Source organism: Leuciscus leuciscus, assembly GCF_965113295.1.
Source record: "Leuciscus leuciscus genome assembly, chromosome: 15".
In the NCBI taxonomy this organism is placed as follows: domain Eukaryota; kingdom Metazoa; phylum Chordata; class Actinopteri; order Cypriniformes; family Leuciscidae; genus Leuciscus; species Leuciscus leuciscus.
The window spans coordinates 2,167,506-2,177,505 of NC_138739.1; the positions used below are offsets into that span (position 1 = coordinate 2,167,506).

A 10,000-nucleotide genomic window follows, 5' to 3' on the forward strand; every position below is an offset into this window, starting at 1 on the left:
CGGGAATGCATTAACAACCTTGATTTGCTTGTATCTACAGCTAATGACTTGTCTGAGAACACCGTTCTAAGCGAATCTGAATTAGATATACTGGAAAACATCCTTCATGACTCGTTTCCCTTCATGCACGGACCAAACCTCGGACCTCTGCTGGAAACCGTGGTGGTTCAAAGCTCAATCCCAACAGGTGAGTCCACTTTCTGACCTTTAAACCCAATCCATAGTGAGCAGCACCAACTTGCCCGAACTGGAAACAATAAAGTAATTCTATTTCCGCAGACAATTCAGAGACAAAATACAGTTACTTCGACGAGTACACCAACCAGCTGACTCCAGAGAGCGACCATGGATATGACTCCCTAACTGAGAGTTTCCAGAGTTCCCACGCTGGTACGCATCTCCACTAAACTTGAATGAACAATTAACTCTTTCAAGGAACATCCTGAAGTCTAAACTCTTTGTTTTCCGTCCTCTTCAGGCAGCTTTCTGAACCCGAGCTCACCCGAGTCCAGCAGCAGCAGCAGCGATTCAGACCCTGAAAACTCAGAGATACCTTTCTCCGTTAGCTCAAGTAAGTTCCTTCGAAGCTCAACCTCGCTCCTCGAGGCCTATCAACCTGCAGAGGCTAGTCAAACACACCTGAACCAGCTAATCAAGGTCTTCGGGATTACCTGACAGGTTGACAGGTTGAAACTAAACTCTAAACTCTGCAGGAAGGTGGTTCTCGAGGAGCCGTCGATAGCTAGGATGATGAAGTGACAGAACCCCGAATGATCCAAGAGATAGTTGTCTAACATTTGAATGCTTCCTTTTCCACAGAGATCACTGTAAAACAAGAGCCTGGAAAGAACCAGAAGAGAGGTAGAGGACGCCCTCCAAAGCCCAGGGATAATGAGGGATACGAACACTTCATTCAGTCCAAAAAGAGCAAACACGGTAAATACGCAAAACTCTATTTTAAGACATACTCCAGCAAACATCCCAGCAAGCCGTTTAAAAGACTTCTAAAACAAGGCAAAATTTGGGCTGTCAGTGAAAATTTAATAGACGTCTAAACCAAATCTCAAGATAGACTAATAATTTCATTTCTTTGTTATCTAATTGATCACTAGTCTATTCTTGGGCTACGGTTTAGACGTCTATAAAATTTTCACATGGCCCAAATGTTGCCATGTTTTAGACGTCTGAGCTGTGTTTGGACGGCTATAAGATGTCTTTTAAAAACGCAAAATTGCTTGCTGGGACCTAATGTGGAAATCAAGTGTGACAAGAGTCTAACAGGACTTTAATTGCAGCTCCACGAGGAACCCACCTTTGGGAGTTTATCAGAGATATCCTGATTCATCCGGAGCAGAACCAGGGTCTGATGAAGTGGGAGGACCGAAGGGATGGCGTATTCAAGTTCCTTAAGTCCGAAGCGGTTGCTCAGCTTTGGGGACAGAAGAAGAAGAACAGCAGCATGACGTACGAGAAGCTCAGTAGAGCCATGAGGTAAAGAACTCAATTCCTGGGATCAAGGGTTTTTGGGGAGGGTGGGATTTGTCTCAGTGTCTGGGATCGAGGAATAATTGAAACTCTTGCTCTTTCCCACAGGTATTACTACAAGCGAGAGATTCTGGAGAGGGTTGATGGACGCAGGCTCGTCTACAAGTTCGGGAAGAACTCCACCGGTTGGAGAGTGGAGGAGACCGGATACTAAAGAGAGTCGCTTCTAGTCAAACGTAGAGGTTTTGGTCTCCGGCTTAACGGGCTTGAAGATTAAAGATCCTCGCTTTAGAAACACACTCTTCCCAGAGGGAAAAGGTTTCACAGAAACTGTAAGCCAGTGTTTTGGCTAAAGTAGGTTTTATGAACCGGTAAAAATTGTATAGTGGGGCTTGTCTGGTTGGATTGGCGCGCGGGCGTGGCCTGGATCAGACGGTATCGCTACACCACTTAAAGACTCTGTAAACACATGTTCTACACAATGGTTGAACTGTGAGAGAATGTAAAGCTTTGTAAAGCCTCTTTTGGTATTGGGAAATGAAGTTTCATGCGTAACACTGTTTGTCAGGGCAGACTGACCGAAGAACATGACGGTGGTTTGAAGTTTTGTAACGTTCACATTTGCTGTATATACACATGTATGTAAAAAGGACTATATATTCTTCACAATACTTGTCAATCGAGTACAAATCATATATATCACTGAAGATTCTGCTCAATTTTTTAATGTGATTTGTTAAGTCACTGGATAATGTGTATGAGGATTCCCTCGCAGATTGTATACTATAATAACTATTATGTATGGCATATATTTGCTGTTTCTTTTGTATGAGACTTTTCTAAAATAAAATTTCTGATGAAAACTCTCGTTTGATGCGTTTTTATCTTGTAGTTGGTGCCTCACCCTCTTGAACTACGTTCCACTCAAACTTATTTCAACATTTACTTTATATTTGCTCAAGTCTTGTTATCAGAGATCACAGGTGTGTTGTAAATGAGACACTTCTTGTATGAATTTCAACACGAATATATGCAACAGCTTGCACAGAATATGGGACGAACACTACTTGAGTTATTGCACATCTCAACCATCCAGCATAAACATGTTAAAAATGCGGGTCAAATATCAGTGCAAATCAAGATCTCACTTGCCGTGTGATTCAGCAGATTCTTTTTACTGCGAGGCTCCAAAATGTATCCAAAACATCACGTACCTTCATGATGTTGGAAGTCTAAAAAAAAGTGTTCGAATCAGGTGAGATTTAGTGCACGTATAAAAGCAGGTGTAGAGAATCACATTAACCACCACTAACTATTCACAAACAAACCTAATCCTGTCTCCATTATCAAAACCAGACATTTCAAATCGTGCAAACTTAAGAATTAAATATTCTATTAAGAAACATACATTGCCGCTCGGTTTTAAACGTGACTTAAGTGTGCAAATGTTTAGGATGACTTTAAACTGTAGAATAAAAACACATGAATCTGAATGCCAATTTTCGTGTCATTGTTTGGTTTTCACGCCTAGAATTTCCAAACGACGCATTTGATGCAGTCGACCTTAGCTTGAACTCAATCGCATTTTTCATAGCAGGTTTAGTTTTGCATTTTAGAGCACAATGCGACTGTTTTTAGAGGTCCGGCATTCAAATACACACACATATATACGCCACATTGCATTTGAATTTTGGACCCACATGCAAATAGATGTAGCTGAAGCAAGCAAGCAAGAGAACCATCGTCCCAATTCAAAGCAGTAAATAGTATTTGAATTGGAATATCTCATGTGTCTGAAATAAAACACCATTTAATACCTGTGAGAGCTGCACAAAACACTCAGACAAGAGTTTTCATGAGCTCGAAAACACTTTGAATTACGGTTATTGGAGACAGCTAATCTGGTCACGTTAAACCGGACTTATCTTACAATACAATCCATCAAACCATCTCAGATGACTTGATCACTAGTTACTTAAAACAGAAGTTTCACTCTGGGATCTTTACACCATTGTCATGTTTTTAGTGTGTGTGTGTGACCAGTCACCCAGAGATGATGAGCTCTTGCTTCCAATAACATGAATATGTGCATCACATAACCTCATTTCAAGGCGTGTTTCAGGTGTGCGCAGTTATATTTTCATTTTTGAACAATACACAAAACTATGCGCACTGTAAACATCAGGTGGACTGTCAGTTTGAACCGTGACTATCATGACTAACATTCGCTGTACACTCCTAAAAGAGTTGTTGTCTAAACTAAAATTACCCACAATAATTATTCAGGTCAAGAATGTTTTTGATAAGCTGTGCCCGAGAGAAAGGTGTAAACTTATATAGTCACTGCCCAGCTAACAGGTTCTCTCAAAGTTATGAACAAACGTTCCTCCAGTAACATTAATAGAACATTTGCTCAAAGTTATCTGGTCTACAATAATATTCTCAAAATGCCAGAACAAAAACTTTTCTGATATGTCTATCTAATGTTTTTTAAATGTTACTATACTTGTTTCAGAACGTTCAGAGAACATTCAAAAGTAACATTCCCATAATGTCTGAAGAATGATACAATGTTGCCTTAACGTACACATGACCAAGAAAAAAAGGTTTTAAAACACTTACAATTGCATGCATGGTCATTTCATAATGTTATCATTTAAATGCTTTATAGTTGCTTTCTAAAGGCCCGTTTACACCAAGAACAAATCTATAAAGATAACAATAACTATATTAGCATCCACACCAGCGTACGATAACTATAACGATAAATATATTAGTGTTCACACCAGCGTACGATAACTATAACGATAACTATATTAGTGTCCACACCAGCGTACGATAACTATAACGATAACTATATTAGTGTCCACACCAGCGTACGATAACTATAACGATAACTATATTAGTGTCCACACCAGCGTACGATAACTATAACGATAACTATATTAGCATCCACACCAGCGTACGATAACTATAACGATAACTATATTAGTGTCCACACCAGCGGACGATAACTATATTAGTGTCCACACCAGCGTACGATAACTATAACGATAACTATATTAGTGTCCACACCAGCGTACGATAACTATAACGATAACTATATTAGTGTTCACACCAGCGTACGATAACTATAACGATAACTATATTAGTGTCCACACCAGCGTACGATAACTATAACGATAACTATATTAGTGTCCACACCAGCGTACGATAACTATAACGATAACTATATTAGTGTCCACACCAGCGTACGATAACTATAACGATAACTATATTAGCATCCACACCAGCGTACGATAACTATAACGATAACTATATTAGTGTCCACACCAGCGGACGATAACTATATTAGTGTCCACACCAGCGTACGATAACTATAACGATAACTATATTAGTGTCCACACCAGCGTACGATAACTATAACGATAACTATATTAGTGTCCACACCAGCGTACGATAACTATAACGATAACTATATTAGTGTCCACACCAGCGTACGATAACTATATTAGTGTCCACACCAGCGTACGATAACTATAACGATAACTATATTAGCATCCACACCAGCGTACGATAACTATAACGATAACTATATTAGTGTCCACACCAGCGGACGATAACTATATTAGTGTCCACACCAGCGTACGATAACTATAACGATAACTATATTAGTGTCCACACCAGCGTACGATAACTATAACGATAACTATAAAAGTGTCCACACCAGCGTACGATAACTATAACGATAACTATATTAGCATCCACACCAGCGTACGATAACTATAACGATAACTATATTAGTGTCCACACCAGCGGACGATAACTATAACGATAACTATATTAGTGTTCACACCAGCGAACGATAACTATAACGATAACTATATTAGTGTCCACACCAGTGGACGATAACTATAACGATAACTATATTAGTTTTCACACCAGCGGACGATAACTATAACGATAACTATATTAGTGTTCACACCAGTGGACGATAACTATAACGATAACTATATTAGTGTTCACACCAGCGGACGATAACTATAACGATAACTATATTAGTGTTCACACCAGCGTACGATAACTATAACGATAACTATATTAGTGTTCACACCAGCGGACGATAACTATAACGATAACTATATTAGTGTTCACACCAGTGGACGATAACTATAACGATAACTATATTAGTGTTCATACCAGCGGACGATAACTATAACGATAACTATATTAGTGTCCACACCAGTGGACGATAACTATAACGATAACTATATTAGTGTTCACACCAGTGGACGATAACTATAACGATAACTATATTAGTGTTCATACCAGCGGACGATAACTATAACGATAACTATATTAGTGTTCACACCAGTGGACGATAACTATAACGATAACTATATTAGTGTTCATACCAGCGGACGATAACTATAACGATAACTATATTAGTGTCCACACCAGTGGACGATAACTATAACGATAACTATATTAGTTTTCACACCAGCGGACGATAACTATAACGATAACTATATTAGTGTTCACACCAGTGGACGATAACTATAACTATATTAGTGTTCACACCAGCGGACGATAACTATAACGATAACTATATTAGTGTTCACACCAGCGTACGATAACTATAACGATAACTATATTAGTGTTCACACCAGCGGACGATAACTATAACGATAACTATATTACTGTTCACACCAGCTGATGATAACTATAACAATAACTATAACGGTAACTATTAGCGTCGCACCAATGCATGATATTTGTTTATTATAAGCGCTGCAGTTTTGTCGTCTGTCGCTTTAAATTCTCGAGCTCTTTAAAGCAGGATGGACTCTGATTGGCTGTCAATGTTTTTATTGTTCATCAGCTGAAAAAAAATTTTATTCTGAAAGTTAATCTAACGCTATCGTTCCTCTGTGTCGTTATAGTGGTGGCGTGAACTCTGCTATTCCTTTATATTAGAACTATACCTTTATCGTTATAGTCCTTGGTGTCTGTTCGGTGTTCTGCTTTTGTAATTTTGTTGTACATGGTTTTAAATGCTGATGATATCGTGCTATATAAATAAAGTTGAGTGGAGTGGAGTGGAGTGGAGTGGAGTTGAGTTGAGTGGAGTTGAGTGGAGTGAACGGGCCTTAAGCGTTGCCGAAAGCTGCATAAACGATCATGAGCGAGTCAGAGAGTGTGTGTGAAGATGATTGATGATGACATGCATCAGATTAGAGCTTGTGTGTGTTTACTGCATTTCTCAAACTCCTGTCGAGTCTTGTTGCTTTTTTTCAACGCCACATTCTTCCACAGTTCTCTGGAAAGTGATGGTCAGTGTGAACGATGATTATAATGTTTATGCCAAGTGAAACTGGAGCATGTATATATACTGTATATACACACACTACCAGTCAAAAGTTTTTGATCGTAAGATTTTTAATGTTTATAAAAGAGTCTCTTCTGCTCACCAAGGCTGCATTTGTTTAATTAATTGATTATTTTTTTTTTTTTAAACTGTAATATTGTGAAATATTATAATAATGTAAATCATCTGTTCTCTATGTGAATATATAGTAAAGTGTAATTTATTCCTGTGATCAAAGCTGAGTGTTCATCATCATTACTCCAGTCTTCAGTCTCACATGATCCTTCAGGAATCACTCTAATATGATGATTTGATGCTCAAGAAACATTTATGATTATTATCAATGTTAGAAACAGTCATTTACTTTTTTATTGCAGGATTCTTTGATGAATAGAAAGTATAAAGTTCATGAGTAATGATGCTGAACATTCAGCTTTGATCACAGGAATAAATTATACTTTACTATATATTCACATAGAAAACAGATGATTAACACTCTAATAATATTTCACAGTATTACTGTTTTTTGTATTTTTAATCAAATAAATGCCGCCTTAAAGAGACTTCTTTTAAAAACATTAAAAATCGTACAGATTCAAAACTTTTTGACTGGTACAGTGGGTACGGAAAGTATTCAGACCCCCTTACATTTTTTACTCTTTGTTATATTGCAGCCATTTGCTAAAATCATTTAAGTTCATTTTTGTTCCTCATTATTGTACACACAGCACCCCATATTGACAGGAAAAACACAGAATTGTTGACATTTTTGCACATTTATTAAAAAAGAAAAACTGAAATATCACATGGTCCTAGTGTTCAGACCCTTTGCTCAGTATTTAGTAGAGGCACCCTTTTGATCTAATACAGCCATGAGTCTTTTTGGGAAAGATGCAACAAGTTTTTCACACCTGGATTTGGGTATGCTCTGCCATTCCTCCTTGCAGATCCTCTCCAGTTCTGTCAGGTTGGATGGTAAACGTTGGTGGACAGCCATTTTCAGGTCTCTCCAGAGATACTCAATTGGGTTTAAGTCAGGGCTCTGGCTGGGCCATTCAAGAACAGTCACGGAGTTGTTGTGAAGCCACTCCTTCGTTATTTTAGCTGTGTGCTTAGGGTCATTGTCTTGTTGGAAGGTGAACCTTCGGCCCAGTCTGAGGTCCAGAGCACTCTGGAGAAGGTTTTCGTCCAGGATATCCCTGTACTTGGCCGCATTCATCTTTCCCTCGATTGCAACCAGTCATCCTGTCCCTGCAGCTGAAAAACCCCCCCACAGCATGATGCTGCCACCACCATGCTTCACTGTTGAGATTGTATTGGACAGGTGATGAGCAGTGCCTGGTTTTCTCCACACATACCGCTTAGAATTAAGGCCAAAAAGTTCTATCTTGGTCTCATCAGACCAGAGAATCTTATTTATCACCATCTTGGAGTCCTTCAGGTGTGCTTTCATGTGTCTTGCACTGAGGAGAGGCTTCCGTCGGGCCACTCTGCTATAAAGCCCCGACTGGTGGATGGCTGCAGTGATGGTTGACTTACTACAACTTTCTCCCATCTCCCGACTGCATCTCTGGAGCTCAGCCACAGTGATCTTTGGGTTCTTCTTTACCTCTCTCACCAAGGCTCTTCTCCCCCGATAGCTCAGTTTGGCCGGACGGCCAGCTCTAGGAAGGGTTCTGGTCATCCCAAACGTCTTCCATTTAAGGATTATGGAGGCCACTGTGCTCTTAGGAACCTTAAAGGGATACTTCAGGATTTAGCATTAAGCTTTGTATTAGTAGAAAACCTGTAGTATTTTCGAATTACCGTGCTTTCCACCCTCATATCCCCCTGAGACGAGAGATTTATGTATTTTTTGTCTGGAAAAAATCCTCCGATGACGCAAAAATCGGCATTTTGCGTCATCGGAGGATTTTCTGGCCAGAGGCTGAAGACTACAGCCAGTAGAAGGGGCTGTCCCGCATGTTCTCAACCCGCCCATAGAGGGATCTCGCTCACAGAATGTACACAGTATCAGCCGTCTTTCTTTGGAGGCTAATCTAGCAGGCTCTTGTTCTGTGGAGAAAGCTGAGTAGTAGGAGAAAGCTGAGTAGTAGGGGTTACCATCCTCTTTTTCCCGGACATGTCCGGCCGTCGAGATCGTCCAAAATGTCCGGGATTCGGCTTTTGCTTTCTGCGGTCGCCATTCATTGTTTACATGCACACCTTTTGTTTCAATCTAACTGAATTCATTCCGATTGGTGAATCTGAATGTAGTGTTTACATGAACGCTAAACATTTTCGGTTGAGGTGCGTTTTAACATTGCTAAGAAAATTCCCGCTCCTCCGTGAGAGATACGAGACCGGTGCGTCTCAGTAATCACGCCACCGGCCTCGTGCCGTTCTCCCGCGCCCCTCAGCCTCGTCCTCATCGCCACAGTAACATGATGAATGGCGACTGTAGAACGCAAAAGCCGAATCCCGGACATTGTGGGCGATCTAGAAATCCCGGGCAAACTCGTCAGAGTCTCACTAGTAGCATAGCCTTGTTGTTTTCAACTGCGCTCTCTTACCGGTAGGCGTGGCTTGGGAGTGGCCTCCTAGGGCAGCGAAGCAAGTGCATTCTGGGAGTTGTTGTCTTTCATCCACATAAGCCAAAAATAAATTTTCTGGCTTTTGTCAGTCTAGAAAGCTCCAAATTAAAAAATAATCTCACATTTCTTCTACATAAATGACCTATTTTAAATACACATTCATCTTTCCAAAGGTGAAGTATCCCTTTAAGTGCAGCAGAAATTATTTTGTAACCTTGGCCAGATCTGTGCCTTGCCACAATTCTGTCTCTGAGCTCTTCAGGCAGTTCCTTTGACCTCATGATTCTCATTTGCTCTGACATGCACTGTGAGCTGTAATGGTGCGTTCACACCGGACGCGAATAGCGCGTCAGGCGCGAGTGATTTCAATGTTAAGTCAATGCAAAGACGCGTTACGCGCGTAAAAAATTCCTGCGGCGCGAATGAGGCGTAGAGCGCGGCGCGGTAGACGCGAATACGCCTCATTCGCGAGTCAAGTTCGCACGAATAGCGCGAATTGAGCGTCTGGCGCGTTAAGCGCGTTACGCGTGAATGATTTTATTAGTGCTATTTGTGCATTCACCCGTTTGATGCG

At 40.3% G+C, this 10,000-nt stretch overlaps 1 protein-coding gene across 2 annotated transcripts in view; it reads left to right on the plus strand.

The window, feature by feature from the left end:
• The window catches only part of elf3 (E74-like factor 3 (ets domain transcription factor, epithelial-specific)), a 3,645-nt gene extending 1,293 nt beyond the window's left edge, over window positions 1–2,352 (plus strand). For both annotated transcript variants that reach the window (XM_082137601.1, XM_082137602.1), the window contains exons 4-9: window positions 41–187; window positions 280–390; window positions 479–571; window positions 820–936; window positions 1,296–1,491; window positions 1,594–2,352. In XM_082137601.1, the coding sequence (XP_081993727.1) occupies window positions 41–187; window positions 280–390; window positions 479–571; window positions 820–936; window positions 1,296–1,491; window positions 1,594–1,699 (770 nt within the window). In that variant the 3' untranslated portion in view covers window positions 1,700–2,352. The remainder of the gene's footprint in view (window positions 1–40; window positions 188–279; window positions 391–478; window positions 572–819; window positions 937–1,295; window positions 1,492–1,593) is intronic.
• The last annotated feature ends 7,648 nt before the right edge of the window (window positions 2,353–10,000 follow it).